The 27,533-nt window shown below is 32.1% G+C and overlaps 2 protein-coding genes across 2 annotated transcripts in view; one reads left to right on the top strand and one right to left on the bottom strand.

The window, feature by feature from the left end:
- Positions 1-10,970, bottom strand: part of LOC107451099 (uncharacterized) — a 49,543-nt gene extending 38,573 nt beyond the window's left edge. The window contains exon 1 of the mRNA XM_016067090.3: positions 10,759-10,970. The gene's annotated coding sequence lies outside the window, so the exon portion shown is untranslated. The remainder of the gene's footprint in view (positions 1-10,758) is intronic.
- Rab3GAP1 (RAB3 GTPase activating protein subunit 1) overlaps positions 1-27,533 on the top strand; it is a 207,546-nt gene that overhangs the window by 168,988 nt on the left and 11,025 nt on the right. Inside the window, exons 16-20 of the mRNA XM_016067087.4 lie at positions 14,560-14,614; positions 18,949-19,150; positions 20,683-20,771; positions 20,873-21,010; positions 24,167-24,275. Of these exons, the coding sequence (XP_015922573.1) occupies positions 14,560-14,614; positions 18,949-19,150; positions 20,683-20,771; positions 20,873-21,010; positions 24,167-24,275 (593 nt within the window). The remainder of the gene's footprint in view (positions 1-14,559; positions 14,615-18,948; positions 19,151-20,682; positions 20,772-20,872; positions 21,011-24,166; positions 24,276-27,533) is intronic.

Genomic DNA, 27,533 nt, shown 5'->3' on the forward strand with positions numbered 1-27,533 from the left:
ATAAATGGATTGCCTCTGGGTGTTTGTAAATAAAGATATAAATACATACGTTTTAAAATTATGCGTGTAGATATGGTGCGAGATTATAAATCTCACTTTTCTTATCTTTTACAACACGAAAGTTGAAATCATTTTGTAAACAGCCGTAGCCGACTGAGATAACTCAACTATTTTACGTACTATCAAAAACACATCAGTTTTTATTTTTAAAAATAAATGACTAAGTTTTATTGAAAAGTATAATTGAAAACAATAACACAAGAAAAGTAGATTAATTGTTTTTCAAAGATTTAAAAAAGAAAATTGGGATCGTTCATTGCTGTGCCACTATTTACTGGTTAATAAACTATCATATTTTTTTTTGCTACAAACTAATTTACTGATTTCTTTTCATTTTCTGATTCAGTGATACGTTGCTTCTCTGATTCGATTTTTAGCTTCATCATTGATTATTTATTTCTCGGATTGACTGAATCACCGATTCACAACTTGTCGCATTGACTGAAACGATGATCCAATATTTCTCCAGGGTGCGTAGCGTTTTTAAAAAGTGCTTAAAGGTGCTTATTTTGGATTTACGTTTTTTAAAAGCCGTTAAAGGTGCTTTTTTTATTCGTGGTTTGTAAAAAAGTGCTTAATTTTCTGTTTTAAAAAATATTTTTTCTTTGCCGTGTCGATTGTAGTTCTAAATTACAAAAAATGCATGATTTTTACAATTTTCTCTGCAATATTTATCAGAAACTTGTGATTTTATCATGATTATGTAAAGTTTTTGAAAATGTTTTTGAATTTTATCGGTTCATAAATTGAGAACTTTGAACGATAGAAAAAAATTATTTTTATTACTGCACAGATCCTATTTATGAATTTTATTGGAAAGTGATTAAAAATATTTTTTGAGTGCTTACGTACTTAAAAGGTGCTGATTTTTTGTTGAAAAATCAGGTAGCGTCTCGGATTTACTGAATCTCCGATTCACTATTTTTCAGATTGACTGAAGGGTCGATATACTGAATCAATTGGCTTTATTGCTACTTTCTCTTTATTTACTCGCTATATCAGGAATCATTTAGAGTACTGGTTGCCATTTTGATGCTAACTTATAATAATATGTTTTCATAAATTAAAATAAACAATTTTAGAAGTACCAATGTATATTATAAATTAATGAAACAAACTCGTGAAAAATAAATATGAAAAATCACTTACATAGAAAATATTACACACTACACTTAGTGGCGTGACAGCCCATTGAGGGCCAAGGCCTACTGTGCTCATCTCAGTTTTCTTGACCTTTGGGCTCTGGGGTGCATGAGCAGATGTTGCTGTTGGGTGGTCAACTCAACACGGAGCCCCCAGTGTTTAGTTCCTAGGCATTCTTGGTACTCATTTTATTGACACACTGAAGGGATGAAAAACTGAGTCAAACTTGCCCGGCTCGAGGATCGCACCAAGGACCTGTGGCACTCAGCCACCGGGCGTAAAAAATATCAACAGAAATAAACAAAGGAAAAATAGAGATTGTCATTGAACTGGATCATATGAAATGAAGCATGCCAAAATCATACTAAGCACTCTATAAGGCTAATATAGGCTAATAAACTATAGTACATAATGTCGGTGTTTAGTATCTTAGTTCTTTTAACTGATACATTTTGCGTAATATTCAACTAAATACGAGATGTGTACGTGAAAAAAAAATTTGACATACAGAAAAAAAAAATCGTGTTTCTTTTAGAAGTAAAGGCAATGTAAGGCAGATGGTAATATAAAAAGATTCTATATATAGATAATATTATACAGTGGGACTTCAACTTCCATTTTGCGAATTTGTCTATTTTGCGATTTTTTTTCTTCTAGAAACCAAGAACATTTTGGAAATTTCTTCGTTAAATAACTTCCAAATAGCGAAGTGAAATTTCTATTTAACGAACTATTCTGTTTCCCTATTTCCCGAAATATTTGAGAACATTTCAAGCTTGTAAACGCATTTTATGGAAACTTTTAGTGAAAGCAGTAAAAATTCATTTCTCTTCTTGTTTGCATTTCAAACGAAACACTCAGACAAAACTGACGGATTTTTATCAGTAACAATTAAATTTAAAAACGCATGCAGCAATGCATGCTTAATATTACTTACGTAATAAATGCAGCTATAATTTTATACATAAATTTAACTTTTTTTTTAGTTGAAAATGTATGTAGCATGATAGTGTTAACACTGGATAATGTTTTGCTCTATTCTTGCTTTCCACGCAGATTACTTTTATGGTTAAGATTTATAAAGTAAATAGTAGATACTAATTTACAAGATAAAGGTGTATCAATTGCTATTTTAATTATGTCTAGTGTTCATGAATTTAAAACCTGTTTTGTGTCGTTTAAGTATTTCAAAAGGTGATTTTCTATTTAACGAATTTTCCATATAACGAACTTATTATCAAAATTTAGCGACTTCTTCAAATAGATTCTTTTTATTATCATTATTATAATTTTTCTTTTTTCCCCCTTTTTTCATTGTTCTGTAATTTTTCCCTTGCTTTCTCTACATTTTGAACGTATTTTATGAGTTCTATTTATTTGCAGCTTATGCGCAATAAATAAAACTTATTGTTTTTCTTAATTTTATTCGTGTTTTTTTGTATTTACTATGCTATATATATATATATATATATATATATATATATATATATATATATATATATATATATATATATATTGAGAGAATTCTACGATATTTTTTATCTTTAACGATACAGGTACCGTAAATGCATACATTACTGCGGAAAATTCTTGATTCCGCGCTTGAACGGACCTGCCAATTGATCTGCAGATTGGCTAGGTAATTAATGTGCATATTAACAGCTTTGAAGCTTTAGCAGTAACATGCTTAACAGTCCGACCTTAGTTTGTGAAAATGAAACAATAACGGAGGAAGTGACAAAAATGCTACTTAATAAGACGTTAGTAAATATCGATATTTATTACCTGAGCCCCTCTAAATCAAATTACAAATCGATACTCTACGGTTAAAATAAATTAAAGATAGACGAAAATGTCATTGTTTGGGGAATTTAACTCTGGAAGCCGACGCTCAAATTTCGTACTACAAAATATTGTTCTATATTGCTTGAAAAGAAGACTGACGATGATAATGCTTCAGTGTCGTTTGTTTAACAATGGAACATGTAATATTGGCTTGTAATATGTTCTCCTGCAAATCGGCAGGCCTACCCACGCCTCTGAAATTGAATGAAATAACAATTGACGACCTTAAAAATTCCGGCTCTCTTTAAGCTGTAATCTACAAAGCGTTCGTTGATAACCGAACAAGTTTTGTTTTAAAATAACTGCTAGTTATGCGGGCGTTTATGAAAGTCACGGGATGAGAAACAGTCATGCTTGTGCTAAGTTTTCTTATTTAGGGTTAATAAATATATTTTGATAGGGTGCGTAGTTTTTTTAAAATCCCTTAAGGGGCTTTTTTTATTCGGGGTTTTCAAACAAGGCTTTATTTTCTATCTTTTATAAAGAGATTTTTTCTTTGCCTTGTCGATTGTCGTTCTAAATTACAAAAAATGCATAATCTTTCACAATTTTTCTCTGCAATATTTATAAGAAACTAGCTATTTTATCATGATTATGTGAAGTTTGAGAAAATATTTTTGAATTTTATTGATTTTATGTTCAGAAATTAAGAACTTTAAATGAAATTTTATTACTGCACAGATCCTAATTAAGATTTTTTTTTTCGGAAGGTGATTAAAAATATTTGTTGAGTGCTTAAAAAGTTCTTAAAAGGTGCTTATTTTTTGTTGAGAAATCTGGCTACGCTCCCTGTTTTATTTTTATTTTATAACCGTTGTTGAACAGCGGAACTATGACTACTAATGCTCATCTCCGTAGCCTTGTAATTTTGAACCCAATCCAGAAGACAAGATAACTCCTGGATTGTATTCGTTGAAATTTGCCTCCGTGGAGGACTTTTTGAAGGAACTAACCCGTATTTGTACTACACGGAGAGGGAAACCTCCGACGGGTAGCCTGACGGCAAGGGGACTAACCTATGATCCGTCTACCACTGAGGATATTTTATGTCAGCACTGTGGGCAGTGCGAGTCGGGTGTGGAATTCGTATCGACCAGCCATCGCTCGAATTCGAACGCGGTTTACCTCATTGGAAGGCGAGCGCTTTATCCCCTGAGTCATCACGAATTACATATTTGACATTTTTTTAAATTTTATTTTATAACCGTCGTTGAACAGCCGACCCAATTCCGGGTTTACGACTACCAATGTTCAACTCCGTAGCCTTGTAATTTTGATCCCAATCCAGAAGACGAGGGGGCTCCTGGATCAGTACCCCCAGAGGTATTGATTTATTATGGGAACTTGGAGGACTTTGTGATCGCGACTGATTTAACGTGCACCAGTCACCCATTTAATACATGGGGATTTTTCGGCCGGCTTGATTCGAACTCCTTTTCTCACAAACAGGAGTCCCAACGCCCTACCAACCATGCTATCCCGACCTATATGTTTGACATTGTTATTATTATTTTTATTACATTATTTCCATTACTATTATTATTTTTTTAAATAAATTATGATGGACGAATTATTGAACTTTCATCGCATGTGTTTTCAGGTTTCGAATGCTGAGAAAAAATTCCAAGATAAATTAGAGATTATAGAAGTGATTACTTTTCTATTAAAGGAAAGTGATGTTTTTTTCGCTTGTTTTCGGGATTCGGTTGACAGCGTTTCACGGCGAACCGGCCGAATTTCCTCGTTTTGTGTGAAAACCACCGAGTCAAAATCGGGTATGAGGAACTATTTTGGCGAGACACAGGCGTTAGCGAAAAATTTCGTTCGGAACGTATCGTTTTTATTTATACCCTTAGACTACATCAGATTAGCATCATTTAGGAAAAAATTATAGATAACTTAAGATTTTTATCTGTGATCTATATGCTTGGACATTTTTTCTATTTTTACCTGCTAAATAACTACTGTTAAATAAAACTGAATCCTTATCAACCGCTTTTTGTAAATTATGGGTTTTAAATATAGATTATGGTTTAATCATTGTGACATTACGGATACTTTTCAGAAAGGATACTTCAAATTTGTTTTGATAGCCTTTGGGTAGTGCTTATTTATAATTTGTAAGGTGGATGTTTGAAGTATGTCAATAGCCATTATTTTTTTTCGTAAATGTATGTTTTAAAAGCCTCGGACATATTATACAAGAAAGAACTCAACATCCTCGTTTGTGCAAATATCCTTATATCGAAATCGGGAATAAGGAACTCATAAAATATTTGATTAGAGATAGATAACCCGATAAAATATATCATTTGTTGCAATAAACATTAAAAAATTTAATACATCCGGTATAATTTTGAGAATCTATAAGGAGTCATAATTTTTTTAAAACTTGGGCGTTATTTAAATAATTTATTAATTTTTGCAGTGGTGTCAGTCTTATTTTATAACTGTCGTTGAACAAGCGACAAATTTTTTTTGAGGGTTTTATATATATATATATATATATATATATATATATATATATATATATATATATATATGGAAAACCTGGAATTGTCAGAGAAATATCAGGGAATTTCAAAAATTTGTAGTAAAACAGGAGAAAGTTTTAAACAAACAAGCGATGGATTTTTCTGTGAGCCACGCTTCACTAACAATGACACATAGTTTTCTCCTATATTTCTTCCAAGTAGTCCTGAAGTTTTGGATTGTTTTTTTCAGCAATAATTCATAATTTTTTTCCCTGTCCATTCCCTATGAGTTTCCCAAATATTATGTATAAAATTATATATTTAATACATTATAACGGTATGTAAATTTCGAATTTTAGCTATCCCTTTTTTGAAGCGTTTGATTTGTGACGATTTCATCGTTAATTTCTCATCTTTTGATGATTGTTTTTTGGAAATTATTTATAATTTTTAATCTTTTTATATATTTTAGATGATTATATATTTTAAATGATTATATATTTTAAATGATAAATTTTTTTTACTAATAAAATTCTATATTAATAATCATCTGCGCTATAGAGGAAAAATCTTGGATTAACAGAGAAATATTATGAAAAAGTCAGGGAATTTGACAATGTCTTCTCATTGGGCACCCTGGAGTAGTTATGCTTAGCTTTTGATCTGTCTGAAGACTTTAGTGGAAGAAGGTAAAAAGTGACATATTGAAAAATCGCTAAATTTCGGATTTAAAATCATGTTCTGCTCATCTGCATGTAGAAAGTTTGTTTTTTAAACAGCTGTTTGTTTTCTTTAGCTCTCTAAAGCTGATATTTCCGAAATCACTAAAATGTCTCTTTGTTCCACTATGTTTCTTAACCTCCTGAGAATAAACATCTTATTAGTCTAGTGGCTTTTGTTTCATGATCAAAATGTGAAGAAATTAACTATAAAATTATTCTGCACTATGTACGAAAGCATTAAAAAATTTCATTGTCATTTTTTGCGTAATATTCAAAAATAAGGAAAAAAAGGTATCTAAGTCTGATAAATTGGATTTTTTCGACTGAGCCACAATGACTCCGTGGTTAAGGCACTGGGCTGCCATTGTGAAGAACTGGGGTTCGATCGGCTTGAAGCCCATCCAGCTTCCGATTGCTTGTCTGGGAAGTAAAGGTGGCCTGTGCGCAGTGCTGACCGCATTGCCAATATCACGCCGTTGAGCCTTATCAAATAGTAGAACCTTATCCTTCATGCAACTGACTGTTGCAAGAATGCTTTACTTTACTTAATTAAATTTCATATATATATATATATATATATATATATATATATATATATATATATATATATATATATATATATATATATATATATATATATATTTATATATATATATATATATATATATATATATATATTTATATATATATATATATATATATATTATAATTACGAATTTTAGATTAAAACTATTTTATGAAGTTTATGAAAGTTGAAAATTAATTTCATCATTTTCAATAATAGAAAAAATGAATATTAAGAGCGTTTTAATATTATGAATCAATAATTTTAGTTTTCCTTTTTTCTTATTTATTGGTTATCTGGTCAGTGTATTGGTTTATCAGTGGTTAATTATGGTATAAATTTTATTTCCACATTAAAATACAATAAATATTATATTAAAATGTCGTTTGACTAATTTTACCGGTATCAAATAATTATTTTATTTTTGAGCCTAATGTTAATCTGCTGTCAAATAATTTTATTTTTAGCCAACATTAATCTTTTGATGGTTTATGTTATAGTTTGTCTTTAGAAAGAACTCCCCTAGCCACAAAGACTAAGGCCGCCTGCTGCTATAGAAGCAAGAAATAGCGCATTTCAAAGAGGGGGCTGCTCTGTCCCCCGATTCCCTATCTGTCTCCGATCTAAGCCAAAACCTATTTCGAGTAACGACCCAGTACCCTTACTTGAAATAGCTAAACCTCGTAACCATGGTCACCGCCACTACTCTAGATGAATGGCTGAGGGAGTTCTTTACATGGACAATCTGTAGTTCAACAACCATTTTCCTTCTTTTATTGATTTGATACTGGCTCTTTTTTTCCTTAGATTTTGCAGGTATTTGTTTCATTAGGTTTATTTTTTCTGTGTAGCTAAGATCGTTTACTTTTCATTGAAATGATAGTTCATAGATTTTTTGAAATGATAGTTCATAGATTTTATTAATTATTCTTGATATAGCAAGTGTTTAAAGAAAGAAAAGAAGGATGAAAGAACAAAAACCGATTGACTGGTCATATTTGTGAATTCCCGGATCCGTTTATCAGAATCAACAATTCAATTTATAAATAAATAAAAACATATATTAAAGTCAAGACACGAACATCTCTTCTGATTTCTGAACTTTTTGGAATGCAGAATGTAATTTGAATATTGTCAATTTATACTATGCTTTGATTTACATAAATTTGCATTATTATAATTAAAAAGATTAACATACTTAAAAATATATTTTCTAAAATTTTTTGAAGCATTTTGGGTTAATTTTAATTAATGTTCTTAAATATAAAATAAAAATTACATCATAAAATTCATTACGCAGGATTTAATTACACTCTTATTTTTATGATCAGAATGGGATTTTCTTTTCTGTTTTTGGAATTACCTTATTTCAGCATTACCTTATTTTAACATTATTTTAATTAACGTTCTTAAGTATAAAATAAAAATTACATCACAAAATTAATTACGGACTCCTTTTATATAATCCGAATGGGATTCTCTTTTTCTGTTTTTAGAATTATTTTATTTCAGCATTACCCTATTTTAACATTATTTTAATTAATGTTATTAGTATAGAATAAAAATTACATAATAAAATTAATTACTGACTCCTTTTATATATTCTGAATGGGATTCTCTTTTTCTGTTTTTATAATTACTTTATTTCAGCATTACCTTATTTTAACATTATTTTAATTAACGTTCTTAAGTATAAAATAAAAATTACATCATAAAATTAATTACGGACTCCTTTTATATAATCCGAATGGGATTCTCTTTTTCTGTTTTTAGAATTATTTTATTTCAGCATCACCCTACTTTAACATTATTTTAATTAATGTTATTAGTATAGAATAAAAATTACATCATAAAATTAATTACTGACTCCTTTTATATATTCTGAATGGGATTCTCTTTTTCTGTTTTTATAATTACTTTATTTCAGCATTACCTTATTTTAACATTATTTTAATTAACGTTCTTAAGTATAAAATAAAAATTACATCATAAAATTAATTACGGACTCCTTTTATATAATCCGAATGGGATTCTCTTTTTCTGTTTTTAGAATTATTTTATTTCAGCATTACCCTATTTTAACATTATTTTAATAAATGTTATTAGTATAGAATAAAAATTACATCATAAAATTAATTACTGACTCCTTTTATATATTGCTGAATGGGATTCTCTTTTTCTGTTTTTATAATTACTTTATTTCAGCATTACCTTATTTTAACATTATTTTAATTAACGTTCTTAAGTATAAAATAAAAATTACATCATAAAATTAATTACGGACTCCTTTTATATAATACGAATGGGATTCTCTTTTTCTGTTTTTAGAATTATTTTATTTCAGCATTACCCTATTTTAACATTATTTTAATTAATGTTATTAGTATAGAATAAAAATTACATCATAAAATTAATTACTGACTCCTTTTATATATTCTGAATGGGATTCTCTTTTTCTGTTTTTATAATTACCTTATTTCAGCATTACCTTAATTTAACATTATTTTAATTAATGTTCTTAAGTATAAAATAAAAAATGCATAATAAAATTAATTACGCGGTATTTAAGTAGACTCTTTTTACATGATCCGAATGGGATACTCTTTTCTGTTTTTGAAATTAACTTAATTCAACATAGCAATCTATTGGGACAATGTTAAGGTAGAGTATTGTTTTGTCGAAGAAAATTTTCCATTATTGAAATTAAGTAAGCAAATGTTTATGTTAAACAATAAAATTTATTAATTACTTGCTAACGAAACTGAGTAATTTATACTGTAATAAAATTTCTTTTCTTCAAATGCAAAATTCTAAAATAGATAGTACGACACAGATACAAAATAAGGCGAAACAAATTCTCAGAAGTCGTTTTTTTTTTGTCAGTTTCAAAAAATTTTTTTCAAATAAGTAAGATATATCAAAACATTTGTATGGTTCGTATTATTTGAAGACCGGTCTGTCCGCAATCGTGATCACGTTGACTGAATCATTCCGTTGGTCACGAAATTGTGAAACCTTAACCTCCCTCTGACCCCCCTGGCCGACAACGAGCTGTAGTTTGATTGCTTTACTTACGGTTCGAAGACAGTAGTTTTTCATTTGTATAAAATATAAAAATGATTATAAAATGTTACAAAATGTATTTAAAAAATTTGCTAACGTTTTAAAGTAAGTTGAAAACGAATTTCTCCTTATTTTAATAAAATTAATAATGTAATTGAATTTCAAATCTGTACGAAATTTCATTTCAATAAAGCTTCCTAAAATTGAATTTTCAATAATAAAATTCTATTTTTAGTATAATTTTTTATAATTTTTTTTTTAACGTTTCTAAAAAAGAAATTTTTTTTCCACATTGACAAGAAATATTCAAATTAAGAAATATAGAAATTAAAACTAAAATTGATTAAATGGAATTAAAAAAATGTGCCACTATTGTGAAATTACATCAATTTAATTAGTTTTATTTAATTGATTTAAATTCTACTTTGAGTGATATTCAATGAATTAGTTGCAATTCAATAAATTAAGTTGAATTAATTTTTTAAACAATTTATTAAACTAAATTAAATTTTAATGCATTTAAAATTAAAATTGATAAACTTCAATCAATTAAATAAATGAAACAAAAGTTCCGATTAGTCGTTAAACTGAATTAAATTTTAATTACTTTAAAACTGAATAATTTTAAATTCTTTATTCCAATAAATAGTAGAACGAATAATAGAATAAGAGAACGAATAAATAATAGAACGAATTTTGAGTTGAAATTCTTTAAATTGAATTTCAAATTTGTTTAAATTCATTTATTTGATTTGAATTTATCGAAATTCATTTAGTTAAAATTTGATTTTAAAAGTTTTGTTTTTACTATTTTCTATCGGATATTTTTAATTTTAAAAAAAAAGCATTTTTTAACGAAAATTAAAAAACGTTCGAAACATCTCACCTTCGCGGTTATGATCAACCCATGCTTGCCTGAAACACATAAATCCAGTTAAGGCCGTCCACTCTCCTCAGATGTTGGCGTGTGAAGTGTTTCGGAGAGAAAAAGAGAGAACCCGTCTCCGCGCTGTTTGGCCCACTTCTTCACGTGAGAGTCCTTTCTTTGTTGATCGTTTGGCCCGCTTTCTCTCTTCGGGAAATAATGCTCCGCGAATTGAAAATAATAATAAACAGAATAACTAGTTATTGCCGTCCGCTTAATTGGCAATCACTCAATCCCGATTTCGTAACGCCCTCTATACTTTCTTCACCTGCTGCAGGAAAAATGAGTGTGGCTTATTAGTTATGAATGGGGAAAGTTCTTTGCCTTCTTAATTTGCATAAAACTATATTAATCGTCTGCAAATCCTGCGTTTTTTTGGAAGAAGTTTCATTTCTATTGTGTGGTATCGCTAATTAAGGGTAAAATTTGGAAGAATATGAATGTAGCTCTCGTTTTCATTGCGATAATAGCATTTAAATAATTATTTATTCTTTTCCTTGTTTTTTTTGCGAGTTAATTTTGCTATTGTTTATTATTTATTCGATGTGTTAAATTTAGCTCAATACAATGATTTATTATCCTAGCTGTGAGATCTGAGTAAGTTAAAATGAAAATTGAATAGCTTAATTATTATTTGAGGTTACCTAGTATTTTTTCGACTAAACAAAGGATCATATAGAAGATGCAGTTAATTTTTAAAATAAAGGTATATTTTATTAACGGAAAACGAAATGATTTAACTATGTAAAGTTATTTCATATTTTAACAACATAATAAATATTTTACTCTTTACAATACAGCAATATTTTATTAAGGGAAAACAAAAATTGTACAAAACGGAATTTCTTTTTGAATTTTTTTTTTTAAAGAATTATATGTAATGCAAATAAAATTATATACTTAAAGGCATTTGACATTATTATTAAACTATATTAAAAGAAAGAAAAAAACTACGAAAAAGTAAGCTTTTATAGTTCGATGATAACGAAGATTATGATAATATATAAAGCGGGACAACTCTCTAAAATTGATATTTTGAAATAAAAATGAGGCGATCTAAAAATAAAATTCACAAAACAAAATTTAAATATAACAAACTCAAACGAAACTGCAATTCACGATTTTGTTTGGCAAGCTACGGCTCGGCTTTAAGAAACTAAAGTGACGGGTTATACTATTGCAGTGACACGCGAAATGTACATTTTAAATTACTTTAATTCACTGAAAAGAGCATTTCAGAAGAATTAAAAGCATGGCTAATACCAGCGGCCATCTTTGGCAGATTCAGAAACAAGTACGATTTTTGGTGATATATTTTCCATGAACTAATGATGATTTATAGAAGGCCATGCTGCGGAGGAGGCTTACTTTTTCCTTGGGAGGTATGTGATAAATGAACCCAAATTAAATTGCAAATTTTGAAAATAAATTGGTAATGGGGAAGCAATTCCACCATTTACGAATGTCGTATTCGTAGACTTCAAAAGCTTATAACACAGTAAAGGAAAAAAAAAATCCAACAGTTTTTAAAAAATGTTGTGAATGAGGTGAACCGGGTACGAATCCCAGTGATGGCTGGTCGATACGAATTCCGCATCAGGCTTGCACCGACCACAGTGCTGATGTAAAGTATTCTCAGTGGTAGACGGATCATGGGTTAGAGTGCCCTTGCCGTCAGACTAAACATAGGAGGTTTTCCTCTTTATATAACGAAAATGCAGGTTAGTTCCATCAAAAAGTGCTCAACGAAGGCAGATTTCTCCCAATACTTGATCCAGGAGTTCCCTTGTCTTCTGGAATGGGTCCAACTTGCAAGGCTATGGAGGTGATCATTAGTCGTTGTAAACCCAAAAAATGGGTCGGCTGTTCAACGACGATTATAAAATATAAAAAAAAATTGTTGTGAAATTAAGTCTCGGTGTCATTTACACTTAATCCTGTTTTTAGAGACTTTTAGAAGTTATTGTTTAAGTAATTGGGAACTAGCTGATAGGTGCGTAACATTTTTTTATTTTATTTCCAATGCAACAGGCGATATAGACATTATCCTAACACCGTACAGAGATCAAAAGAAAAGAAAAATACAAATACAGAAAGATATGAATTATACAAAAACAAAAGCAAAACATCTAACATAAAAATTAAATCGAGAAATTAAATTGAGCAAAAGTTCTCTGGCCTCCCAGTATCGGGAGTAGATGCAGTTCTTGGGTGCGTAACATAATGTGTTGTGTTTATAATACCCTACTTGTAATTTTTGAAAACCAATAAAAGTTAATAAAAATTGCAGTAACCGCTTTGACTTATTTAAACCAAAATTAATTTAAAAAAAAAGAAAAAAAAAACTCAGTTATATACTTTTAAAGTCAGCATATATTAAGCGATAGAATTTCCAAATAATAAATTAACACATTATTATAAGCAGTTGCTTTAACGATAAATTCTATATAACCGAATGTACTAGTTTTCAGTGTGAGTTATTAAAGACAAGTTTTAACCCATATATAAATGACAGAGCTTATTAAGTTCATCAGTCCCGTAGTGGACCAACACCTCCTAGAAGTATGAAGGCCTCAGCACGGATCAATTTAGTAGTCCGATGTGACGAAGTTAACTGCGCAGTTGATGAAAAATAAGAAAGATGTCATTACGTTCGGGGTACAAAGCTGCGCAGTGGTTGAAAATACGGTGTATGTCATTGCGTTTGGACTACTAAAGGATATTTATGGTAACCCGTGCAGAGGCCTACTCTTTTCTAGGAAGTGTTGAGTGGACTGATCGTTAAGACACGGTTCCCAGCAGATCACCGAAGTCAAGCATCACTGACTACGGTCAGTGTGCGGGTGGGTGACCACTTGGATCAGCCTGCGTCGGGACCGAGGGTGTGCGGTATGGGTCCTCGTTAAACTGTTCTACCGTAAATTGCTCGACTTCGCGTGCAGGTCGTCGGGCTACCGAAGCGGGGGTGTCATCCCCTCTGCAGAGGATCAAAATTGTAAAGGTACGTCTTCGAATCATCCTCAGGGATGTTTCCCAGACCGTCGCCAATAGCCCATTGTGCAGCTCTAGTGCGACGTAAATGAACAACAACAATTAAGTTCATCAACAAATGCCGCACTAAATGAGATTAAATATATATTGTAATTATTATAACCGTCTTTGAACAGCTGACCCAATTTTTGAGTTACCACTATTAATGTTCAACTCCGTAGCCCTGTAATTTTGAACCCAATCCAGAAGATAAGGGAATTCCAAAATCACGTATTGGAAAAAATTTTGCCTTCGTGGAGGAATTTTTGATGGAACTAATCCATATTTACCTTATATAGAGAGGAGAACCACGAAAAACTCCCACGATTAGCCAGACAGCAAAGGAATTCGAACCCATTATCTGTCTACCATGAGGATATTTAACGTCAGCACTGTAGTTGGTGCGAGCCGGGTGCGAAATTCGTTTCGCCCAGCCATTGCTGGAATTCGAAGACGGGGCACCTCATAGGGACACGAGCCCTCTCTCCCCTGAGAAATCTCAGCTCATGAGTATCTATTGCAAACTTACATCAGTTTTGAAAATAGCATATTATTCGCAAAAAAAGCATTTCATGTCATCATTTCATGTAATTACAGATCCTTCGAAAAACAAACTTAAACTAGAATTATGTATGTTGTTTTGCTAATCACTATTTATATTTGAACAACTATTTACGATCTATTTTATCAGCCCAAATAATTTGATATTCTTTTTTTTTTTCTTCTTTTCAGCCTTGATCCAGGGACACCCAACATGAATTACTGCCTTCTTCATCAGAAACTTCAGGTGAGTCGATTCTGTGTTAAATGATTTATGGTTTGCGATAGGAGAAAACAAACTTGAGCTAAAAGGTTGAGCTACCTGACCGGAAACACACTCTCTTAAGTTATTGTTAATTGACGTGTTTTCGACAGTTCTTAATCTGGCTTTCTTTTAAAAGATTGAAAGCTGAGACAGAATAAATGTGGGTCAGCTGACTGACATCTTAGGATAGCTCATTCTTTTCGGAATTAATGAATGAATTATTCATTGAAGTTATCTCAACGTGCAGGATTAATCAGTAAATTGAAACGGGCTGAAAAGAAAACTTTGTTAAATAGAATTCTTTCATATATAATTATTTCTATAATGGATGGTTTACTGTATCATGGGTATTAATTAGTAACAAGTTTGTTATATGAATATTGATAGTTAAATGTAAGTTCATTGAAGTTAACTTTCTACCCAGGATTAATCAGCAAGGAACTGGACTGAAAATGAAGCTTTATTATTAAGAGGAATTCTTTCGTATATAATTATTTCCTTATTAAATGGAGGGTTTACTGTATCATGTGTATTAGTTGTTAACAATTTTGCCATATACATGAAAATTGATAATTAATGTAGGCTAAATAATTATTCATTAAAGTTATCTTATCGCGTGGGGTTAATCAGCAAAGACCTGAACTGAAAATGAAACTTTATTATTAAAAGGAATTCTTTCGTCTATAATTATTTCCTTACATAATGGATGGTTTACTGTATCATGGGTATTAATTATTAACAAGTTTGTGGCATGAAAACTGATAATTAATGTAAGTTCATTTAAGTTATCTTAGCAGCCGGTATTAATCAGCAAATTGAACCGGACTGAAAATATATAGCTTTATTAAAAAAAATTCTTTCCTATGTAATTATTTCCTTATTAAATGGATGGTTTACTGTATCATGGGTATTAGTTGTTAACAAGTTTGTTATATACGTGAAAATTGATAATTAATGTAAGCTAAATAATTATTCATTGAAGTTATCTTAGCGCGTGGGGTTAATCAGCAAAGACCTGAACTGAAAATGAAACTTTATTATTAAAAGGAATTCTTTCGTCTATAATTATTTCCTTACATAATGGATGATTTACTGTATCATGGGTATTAATTATTAACAAGTTTGTGGCATGAAAACTGATAATTAATGTAAGTTCATTTAAGTTATCTTAGCAGCCGGTATTAATCAGCAAATTGAACCGGACTGAAAATATAGCTTTATTAAAAAAAATTCTTTCCTATGTAATTATTTCCTTATTAAATGGATGGTTTACTGTATCATGGGTATTAGTTGTTAACAAGTTTGTTATATACGTGAAAATTGATAATTAATGTAAGCTAAATAATTATTCATTGAAGTTATCTTAGCGCGTGGGGTTAATCAGCAAAGACCTGGACAGGAAATAAAACTTTATTTGCAAGAATTCTTTCTTTTGTAATTATTTCCCTTTATAATGGATGGTTTACTGTATCATGGGTATTAATTATTCACAAGTTTGTAGCATGAAAACTGATAATTAATGTAAGTTCATTTAAGTTATCTTAGCCGGTATTAATCAGCAAATTGAACCGGACTGAAAATATAACTTTATTAAAAAAAATTCTTTCCTATGTAATTATTTCCTTATTAAATGGATGGTTTACTGTATCATGGGTATTAGTTGTTAACAAGTTTGTTATATACGTGAAAATTGATAATTAATGTAAGCTAAATAATTATTCATTGAAGTTATCTTAGCGCGTGGGGTTAATCAGCAAAGACCTGAACTGAAAATGAAACTTTATTATTAAAAGGAATTCTTTCGTCTATAATTATTTCCTTACATAATGGATGATTTACTGTATCATGGGTATTAATTATTAACAAGTTTGTGGCATGAAAACTGATAATTAATGTAAGTTCATTTAAGTTATCTTAGCAGCCGGTATTAATCAGCAAATTGAACCGGACTGAAAATATAGCTTTATTAAAAAAAATTCTTTCCTATGTAATTATTTCCTTATTAAATGGATGGTTTACTGTATCATGGGTATTAGTTGTTAACAAGTTTGTTATATACGTGAAAATTGATAATTAATGTAAGCTAAATAATTATTCATTGAAGTTATCTTAGCGCGTGGGGTTAATCAGCAAAGACCTGGACAGGAAATAAAACTTTATTTGCAAGAATTCTTTCTTTTGTAATTATTTCCCTTTATAATGGATGGTTTACTGTATCATGGGTATTAATTATTCACAAGTTTGTAGCATGAAAACTGATAATTAATGTAAGTTCATTTAAGTTATCTTAGCCGGTATTAATCAGCAAATTGAACCGGACTGAAAATATAACTTTATTAAAAAAAATTCTTTCCTATGTAATTATTTCCTTATTAAATGGATGGTTTACTGTATCATGGGTATTAGTTGTTAGCAAGTTTGTTACATGAAAATTGATAGTTAAATGTAAGCTAAAATACGAATTCACAAATAAATAAAGTTATCGAGATTTTTTGTATACTTAATTTTTCTATGTCGTTAAAAGATTAAAAAATAGTAATAATAGTTTTTCATGCCAAATAATTCCCTCCCATTTTTAATTTTTTTGTAATCTTTTTTGTTTCTAAACAAACATAATTTTCTATTATTCGGGGCCTTCTACATTGTTTGAAATCATATTTTCTGTGGTACGTCTTGAGAATTCGTTTATTTTAATTTTGCATTTTTTACAGACATTCCAATTTAAATTTTCCTCTCAAAAATCCAATTGCTTTCTTACGACAATGAACCTGGGAAAACAACCTGTTACATTAGACAGTTAATTATTTTATTTATTTATTTAAAAAAAATGGTTTTGCTATTGTTGCTTCACATATGTTGGTCAAGAAACAATGCGAAAAAGTTCGTTACAGCTTGAACTTCCCATACAAAAGCCAAATATTAACTGCCGAAAACAAATTCACAAGTCTTTATTTAAATTCAACAAATTTAAAGAACTCCTTAATTGGGCCGAGGATGATCGATTACAGAAATTTGTTTTCGAAGCTAAGAAACTGTTCTCGATTGCACAAAATCACAATTGCCATAATGATGGAACAAACTCTCCATTTCTTTGCCTCGGTCTGTTGGAGTTGTTTACTTTCGTTTGCTTACTGTGGACATGACAACTTTCAAATACACTTATATTAGATTGGAGTCAAGATTTCAACCTATTGCCTTCCGTGCCGCCAGTATGATATCGGTGGTGACCACCAGACCACCTATCGAACCTCTACAATATTTTTGAGTTTATTTTAACAACTCTATGGCGCTAATTTTTATTCTGACTTTTACACTTTTTCATCGTTTTAGTGGCTTGCTCGTGAACTAATGGCAGATATATCACAGACGGGAGTAAATTAAAAAAATTATGAAGATGATAGAATATTTTGAACAGATAATCTTGAAGTTTCTTGGATTATTTAACATCATCAATGACCCCAATTTTAGAGACGAGCTGGTTCATGGCACACGGCGCTTGTCTCCCTGTGAGTGAGATTAACCAGGTTCGAACCCCAGCGTTGTCTGATCTGTACGAACTATACTCTCTTCTTCTACATATACTTGATGGTCCCGCAGTGGGCTGATCGTATAGACACGGTTCCCAATAGAACACCGAAGTCAAGCATCACTGGCTGCGGTCTGTAAACGGGTGAGTGACCTCTTTGATCTACCTACATAGCACCAAGGGTGCGCGGTATCTGTCCTTGTTAAAGTGTTTTACCGTAAAGTGCTCGATTCGCGCTCAGATCGTTGAGCTACAAAGGCAGGGGAGCCATCCCCTCTGCAGAGCATCAAAATTGTGATGGCGTGTCTTCGGATCATCATCGGGCATGTTTCCCAGACAGTCGCCAATAGTCCAAGTGTGCGAAGTAACGAGCGACGTAACTAAAGTACCTACCTATCTTGTACTATGCATAAGGATTATTGATTCTGATGGCGAAGTCAAGCATCACTGGCTGTGGTCAGTAAGCAGGTGAGTGATCACTTTGATCAAACTGCGTAGGGACCGAGAGTGCGTGGTATCGGTCCTTGTTAAACCGTTCTACCTTTAATGTCGTGTGCAGGTCATCGGGCTATCAAAGCAGGGGAGCCACCCCCTCTGAAGAGGATCGAATTTGCGATGGCAAGTCTTCGAATCATCCTCAGGGATGTTTCGCAGATCGTTCCCAGTAGCCCATTGTGCATCTTTAGTGCGACGTGACTAAAGTACCTACCTATCTTGTACTATGCATTAAGATTATTGATTTTGATTGCGAGTTTTAGCAATAGCAATGTAATGTGTGTGGATTTTGCAGATGCTGAACTGTTGCATTCAGAGGAAGAAGAGCAGGGAGTGGCAGCAGCTGAGGAGTAGTGTGGATTCCCTGCGCGAAGACTCTAGGTCACTGTCATCCACTGGAGAAGCAGCGCCTTCCCACATGAGTGAAAGTGATGACGAAGAATTCTTTGAATGCGCTGAAAATTCATCCTCGTCTTCTGCCGATTCCAGAAATTCAAGTGAGTAGTGCATCACCTTGGTTGTATTCATTTTTTTTTATTTATTTTAAAATCATGTTTACATTTTATACATTTAACGATATTACCAGGAAAACCTCTGCAATTTACTCACATTTCCAGTAAAACGTTGAAATAAACCTGGTTTCTCAGTTAGCTTTACGGCACCACGGGTGGCCTGAAGGCAAGGGGACTCTAACCCATGATCCGTCTGCCACTGAGGATATTTTACGTCAGCACTGTGGTCGGTGCAAGCCGGATGCGGAATTCATATTGACCAGCCATCGCTCAGATTCGAATCCGTTTCACCTTATTGGAAGACAAACGCTTTATCCTCTGAGCAACCACGGCTCTGTGTCATTTCCATTGGTATTTTAAAATAAAATGTTTTGAGAAAAGTCAGTTGCGTAAACTTCTAATAAACCATGACTCCAAACTGCATTTAACATAGTGCCTGAAGTAAACAATTCACAAATTTTAAAATATATTTTAGGTAATCTATAAATCTTAGGTAATCTTCGCTTTGAATTTAAGGTAAAGCGAAAAGTATCATGGAAAGTGAAACTATCGCACAAACAACCGAACAGGAGAAAACAGTCCTAGCAGAAAAATGACTTGAACCCTCATTGGACCAATATTCATAAATCTTGGCTCCTCAAAGGGCCGTTATTTTTCCAATATTGGCCCTATATAGAATTTTCCTAATCTTCCGATATTTTTCAGCCACTTTACAACCCATATCGGTCCTACATAAAATTGACAGATTCACCCGATATTTTACATCCGTCATTTAGCCAATGTTGGTTCTATATTGGTCTATGTAGGCCATTCTATTACCAATATTTCAAAAAATAAAAATTAAAGGAAAAAGTTGTGATCACCTTATTATGATCACTGGTTACCCATTGGTCAAATGCTTTTTCTTTTTGAATTGACTCCGTTAAACATTTCAAATCATGGGTTGCAAAAACTGTCTCCAATTGATGTTTGTCGTCGGATTGGTTTTCATATCCTCCCTATGTACGTGTTTCAAAAAATACTTTTCCTTCTTCAGCATTCATATTTATATTAAAATCATAGTCAAGTCGGTAATTATACGTTAATAATAAAAATAATATAGAAATACTTTAAATTATTATTCTGTAAGTGCATTAAAAATGCTTGGTGGTGGAAATGAAAAGAAAAACAGCAGCGGTCGCCATAGAAACGCATGCGCACTGTTTACTATTACTCTTGAACACTGTTGAAAAGTGTGATGACGTCCAAATAAGTTGCGCACGCCATCAAACCCAAAACAAGACCCATTATGCCACTGGGTAAAAATCTAGACATCCCAATATTGGTCCCTCGTTGCATTTTCTTATTGGACCCATATAGAGCCAATTTTGAACCCACTTGGGGCCAAAGTAAAGTTGTTTGCTTATATATTCTAGACAAGGAACTGGTATTCCTCATGTGACGTTGCTAACACAAATATTTGAAATAAGTTGCATTGGAATGTACCTTTCAAATTTTTTTTTCTTTTTTAATTTCAGAGAAAAAGGTTTCAGAAGGTAGATTGAGGCAACTGGGAGAAACAAGGCTCCTTTATCACGATGAACCTTTGTACATTCCTCTCACTCAAGTAATTAATCATAAGTGCTGTTTTAAGTATTAATTATAAGTATTATTTCTTCAAAACTATTGTAAAATTATCAATCATTGATTTTCTGTATTACTCTCTAGGAACCAGCACCAGTTACTGAAGACATGCTGGAAGAGCAAGCGGAAGTTTTGGTACAGCTTGGTACACACGCAGAGGGTGCAGCATTAAGAGCTCGAATGCAAAGTGCCTGTTTAATGTCAGATATGGAAGCTTTCAAGGTAAGTATAATTTTTAATGTTTCAATTTAAAAATTTTATTAGATACAATTAGTTTTTTTCCCGTATAGATTTCTTTGGTTCATAAAGCCAAAACAATGAAAAAATAATCTAACCCGCATTTAGTTTTGAGCATAAACGTCCAAGATGACCTTACTTGACTTGCAATTTTGTATCAATTGAACTGTTTGTTACCAACAGTAATGAGAGTAAATGTGGAAAATGAATTATTGTCATTAGTAACCAAAAGACACAAACAGTTGATGGATTGCTGAAGGTCAACTGATCTAGTTTATCCTGATATGCTGGATATCTTTATTGGCTACAATACTTATAGTTTAATTGTCACTGAAGGCCACAACTGCACATAAAATTGGAACTTTTTATTCATATGGATCCGGTATTTGTTCTTTTTTCCCCTACCTGATAGGAAGCTGTAAATTTGATTTACAGTATTCTCTAGCTTGCATATTTGCGGCATGTAGATTATTTCTTGCTAGATTCTGACTTATTTAAAAGTAATACAGAGAAAAATAAATTATATATTGGTGCGTATATTCTATCTGTTAGCTTCGCTCATTTTTCCAATAATTTCTTCATTTGGTGATTATTCTCCAGTTCTAAGAATGTTTAGATCATTCTCAACCCAATTGATTCATCTTAGTGGGGATCTATTGCTAGGTTTTTTACACAAGGGCTTTGTCAGAAAAACCTTTTTACAGCTTCGATGTTCTTGCCGGATGGCCATCCCATTTATTTCGCTGGATTTTGATGAATTTTACAATATTAGGTTCTTGGGGCCGGGATGCGATTCACGAAGTCCTCCATGTTCCCATAACAAATAATTCCTCTGGCGGTACTGATCTAGGAGTTTTTTTGTCTTCTGGATTGGTTCAAAAGTACAAGACTACAGAGTTGAACATTAGTAGTGGTAAACCCAAAATTGGGTCGGCTGTTCAACGACGGATAAAAAAAATTAGATTCTTTCAGCCGTGATGGCTCAGGGGATAGAGCGTTCACCTTCCAATGAGGTGAACCGGGTGATCGATGGCTGATCGATACGAATTCCGCATCCAGCTTGCACCGAAACGTAAAATATCCTCAGCGGTAGACGGATAATTGAGTTAGAGTCCCGTTGCTTGCAGGCTAACCGTGGAAGGTTTTCTTTGTTACCCTCTCCATGTAACGCAATGCAGGTTAGTTCCATCAAAAAGTCTTCTGCGAAAGCAAATTTCTCCCAATACCTGATACAACAGTTCTCTTGTCTTCTGGATTGGGTTCAAAATTACAAGGCTTCGGATTTAAACATTAGTAGTCGTAAATCAGAAAAAAATTGGGTCGGCTGTTCAACGATGGTTATAAAATAAATATATTAGGTTCTTTATAAACCCTGTAAAGCTCTAAATTATTTCTTCTTCTCCTTTAACCTGAACCCCACCAAAAAAATTTTCTCGGATGACCCTAGTGCCTCCGCAGCAAGTAAAGTTAAAGCCCAAGTCTCTGATGTTTATGTCTGGATAAACCTTATAAGACTTTTGTAAAAAGGCAGTTTAGTTCTCAGTTTAAGAAAGTCTGATTTTAGAAATTTCTTCTAATATCCATAAAAACATCTATTCGCAAGTATCATTCTTTTTTGTATTTCAGGGATCAAACGTTACAGGCATTTAATTCTTGGGAATCGAAAATATGCAGAGTAATTCGCAAAAATCGTGACCAAACTGAAAGGTCGAAGCAAGCATGCAAAAATGATTTTAAAAAAAAGCGCACAGGCTCTTGTTGTTGCATACTCCATCAAGAGCTGAGAAATAGGATTGCAAATAATACGTAGTAAAGATAATAAGCAAAAATCATTCTAAATAATTTTTATATTTACTCTGCTAACGTTATGCAGGTGCCACCAATACTACAATCAAAGATACTCAAAGATTTTGATAAAATGCCATTGCGGCAGGAAGTATCCTAGATTAACCTTGTTTGCCTACATATCAAAAGATTTGTCATTTTACACACTGATGTTGGAATAGGTACTTCCAGGAGTCTGATCATAACTTCGAGTATCTCCTGTACTATCATGCTACGCTTAGCCGTTTAAAGCTAAATAATTACTTACTTCGCGGCTATATAGTCCATGAAGGGCCTATACCTCCTTTAAAAGTCCCGCAGTGGACTGATCGTTAAGACACGGTTCCCAGCAGATCACCGAAGTCAAGCATCACTGGCTACGGTCAGTGTGCGGGTGGGTGACCACTTGGATCAGTCTGCGTTGGGACCGAGGGTGTGCGTTATTGGTCCTCGTTAAACTGTGCTACCGTAAAGTGCTCGACTTCGCGCGTAGGTCGTCGGGCTACCGAAGCGGGGGTGCCATCCCCTCTGCAGAGGATCAAAATTGTGATGGCATGTCTTCGGATCATCCTCCGGGATGTTTCCCAGACCGTCGCCAATAGCCCATTGTGCAGCTCTAGTGCGACGTAAATTAACAACAACAACCTCCTTTAAAAACTAAATAATGAATACGTGAATTATGTGTGAAAATCCAGTATAAATTAAATAGGTGTAAAATTATATTTAACTATTATGAATAATTTACAAGACCCTTTAGCGATAGCTTTTACGGTTCCATTACCTTCTGTGATTTTTTTTAAAAAAATATTCTTTTTACTTACCTCCTGGCCATGATTTTTTGAACCATGATTTTCCATAGAACTTTTTATACGTAATTCGGTAAACTAGAAAAGTACAGCGAATTTCAAATTGTTTATTGAATCGAAACGGGAACGACACAATATAAATTTTTTCGTAAGCAAGAGTTTTCTCTTTAAAACTAATAAATCTATGAAGTTTATGGTGCAATTTTTTAATTTTGATCTATTCTGATTATATATTTAAAGGTAGACGATGCTTTTCAGAATCACCATTTCCGCTTTATATTTTAAGATTGTAGAACACGTGAAAAAATTTAATTTTTAATAACTGAGTGTTAAGTAAAATCGTAATGAAATAATAAAATCATGCTTAATTACTTTTACGCACCCCTGTTTAATTATAAATTTGATTCATATTATTATTTTTTTCTTTGTAGAAATTATATACTATACTTTTATTTATTGGAGACCATTTTAAATATTTTGTTGCTGATTAAAACTTTTATTTTACGTCCAGGCTGCCAATCCAAAATCTGCTCTTGAAGATTTCGTTCGATGGTATTCTCCACGAGATCTCATTGAAGAGGAAGTTGTGGACCAAGAGACTGGAAAGAAAACGACTAAATGTGAGTTTCATATTATTTTTTAGTTTAATGCAAACGATCATTTATAAGTTTTAATTTATATATGTTTAAAGCTTCAATTAATAAAACAAGTTTAGATTAAATATTATTTCAAATAAGTGTGATTACATTAAGTTGACTTTTGAATGATGCCAGTTAACTTTCCAAAATTTTGTCTTTGAGCTAGTTTTTAAAAGCTATTTTGTTACAATGCTATTTAATGGCTAAAGTTGGAATTAGCATTCCTGTCTTAAACACACTCGCTTTTCTACTTTTTAGCAGCTAAAATTTCAGCTCTATTCTTTCTTTTCTTTATTTGCCTACATGCATTTTGCCTATTGCCTATATTCACCAAGGTGCGTAGTGTTTTTAAAAAATGCTTAAAGGTGCTTTTTTCCATTGTTTGTTTTTGAAAAGTGCTTAATTTTTCCTTTTCCAAAATGATATGTTTCTTCTTTACCATATAAATTTTTGCCATGATTTTCGCAAAAGGCGTCGGCGTAGTTTTCATATTGTTTTATTCAACGTTTTGAGAATTGATTTCAACCCCAATCCATTTCGGCATACCATTGGTTCGTAGCGTCTTAAAGCGCCAATAATTTTAAGTGTTTAATGAAATACTTGTGGGGCCGCATGTGCGTATACTGAGCTGGATTCGGCGGGAAGAATTCTTGCATTCTCACTAGCAATTTTGCTGTATTTTCAAGAGATTCTCAATTTTTGGCTTGATTTTCTGCTGCCTGAAATTGAACTGAAAAATTTCTTGAATTTTTGCTGACCACGGGGACCAATTTTTCTTCTTCTCAATATTGAATATATTTAAAAGTGTGCATAAATTGTTTTTATGATGGCTAATATAATCAAGAAAATAATTCTTTTTCAGAAACTAGTTATTTTATCATGATCATGTCACTTTGAAATTTATTTTGCATTTTGTTAACATATATAGGAAGAACTTTCAACAATGTGAAGGAAAAAAATGTGCATGTCCTAATCATGTATTTTAAAGTGCTTAAAAATATTTTAGTGCTTAAAAAGTACTTAAAAGGTGCTTATTTTTGGTTGAAAAAATTGGCTACGCACCCTGATTTTGCTATTCTATTAGGAGTTATTATAAATATATTATATTGCTATAAGTTATTAATTTTTGAATTTGAAAGTTTGCAGAACTTAGTTTAGTTACTACATTTCAATCTACATCTTCAATATTGGATGGTGATAAGAAGGAAATGAATTTGAAAATTATTCTACTTATAACTTGCTCCAGTTTATTATTTTTATTATTTCCTAACTTGACTGAATGAATAACAAATAAATGTAAATAAAATCGAAATACATTATATAAGAACAGCCTTGGTCTCATTTGACTTCTTGCTCACCAGAAAGTTTTGCACCAAGAAAGTTCATGAAGTGTTGTTATTTTGTGGTTATCCAATATATTTTTTATTGCAAAGAGCCTTATGAATAGTTCCCAGTTTGATATTACATTCTAAAGTTATTACTTTCACTATTAAACATATTATGGACATTTACACTATTATTTTACGATTTCTCTAATACTAAAGCAATTGCCTGATATTGTTCTGCTATACTATCTGATCAAAAGTGTTTAGACACAGACGTAAGTGAAGCTAGCTATTTAGTGGGGGGTATTTTTCATAGTTTTTCTTGAGTCCTTTAATTTTCATTATTTGTAAACTTCATCCCTGAGAGGTATGGGGAGCATATCTTTAAGCATGGCAGATTTTAATTATCTCTGTTTTTACTATTCCTGTACTTCATCCAACTGATGAAGGTGTACCATTGTAACACCAAAACGCGTACAGGTTTTTAATAAATTTTTACCATTTGCGATTTTAAACATTGTTTTTTATTGAAATTTAGTTTTATGAAAAAGAATTATTACTCTTGCAATTCTGGGCAATATTGCTCTCCAAACTCTATGACAATATTTTGGAAAAAAGGCCATTTCTCTTCCGGCAAGATAACTGCTCTATTCACACATCAAGGCTTAAAGCAAGTATGGTTTGATTCAATGGGACTGGTCTTCTCTAAGGCCATAATAGAACACTTTTTGAACAAATTAGAAAGCAGATTGCATAGCCAGCCATATTGGCCATACTCATTTCAACTGTGATATATGCCTAGATATAGTCAACTTCTATGACGACCTATTCTGCCATGTAATTTTATTTCATAACCGTCGTAGCAGCCGACCCAATTTTGCGTTTACGACTACTAATGTTCAACCTTGTAATTTTGAACCCAATCCAGAAGACAAAGGAACTCCTGAATCAATTATTAGGAGAAATTTGCCTTCATGGAGGACTTACGGTTGAAATAACTCAAATTTGCGTTACATGGAGAGGAAGACCACAAGAACCTCCCATTTTTAGTCTGACAGCTAGGGAACTCTAACCCTTGATCCGTCAACCACTGAGGATATTTCCCGTCAGCACTGTGGTTGGTGGAGGCAGGATGCGGAATTTGCATCGACCAACCATTGCTGGGATTTTAACTCGGTTCACCTCATTGGAAGGCGAATGCTCTATCTCCTGAGCCATAATGGTTCTCTGCTATGCAATTGGAATAAAAAACAAAACAAAAGACAATGTAAGTGCTTCACCATTGATTCCGAGAAAAGTGGCTTGGCAACTTTTCTGTTTCTATTGTTAATGTTGTGAAGGGCAGAATAGAATTTTTTTTGTCTCGTACGTTGATCTTTTAATTGCGCGGCAGTGTTAGGAATGGATGGAAGGTGTGCAGGCTGTCATTTATGCAACATCATCATGTGTTAATATATGCCTCAAGACTCTTTGATTCCATATTATTAGGTGCCTGGATACTGTTGGTCTATAATGACGAAATTAGGTGTGGTTAGAGTTTTGTGGTATAATTGACTAATTGAAGATTGTGATGAAAACAGGATAATGAGAATGACAGTTGACAATGAGAACTGGATCATAATTATAATAAAACTTTCATTCAGTATTTGTAGAGCTCAAGATACAAAATTATATTTTATCCATAATAAGATTTCCGAAGTTAATTTAATTTTGAAAAATAATATTAATGAGAACAGGCCATGGGAGATAAATCCCCCATGACCAGCCTAATCAAAAGCCAATTTAAAAAGTGATAGAATTGTTCCCAACAGACAGTTAGGAGCATGGGAAGAGATCCATGGTTGGTGATTTATTGAAAGATAACATAGCCAAAAATAAAGCCCTTCGTAATCAATATTAGGTTTAAAAATAATTT

The sequence above is a fragment of the Parasteatoda tepidariorum genome, chromosome 8 (genome assembly GCF_982258835.1).
Source record: "Parasteatoda tepidariorum strain Cologne lab strain chromosome 8, Ptep-v5.0, whole genome shotgun sequence".
Taxonomy (NCBI): Eukaryota; Metazoa; Arthropoda; class Arachnida; order Araneae; family Theridiidae; genus Parasteatoda; species Parasteatoda tepidariorum.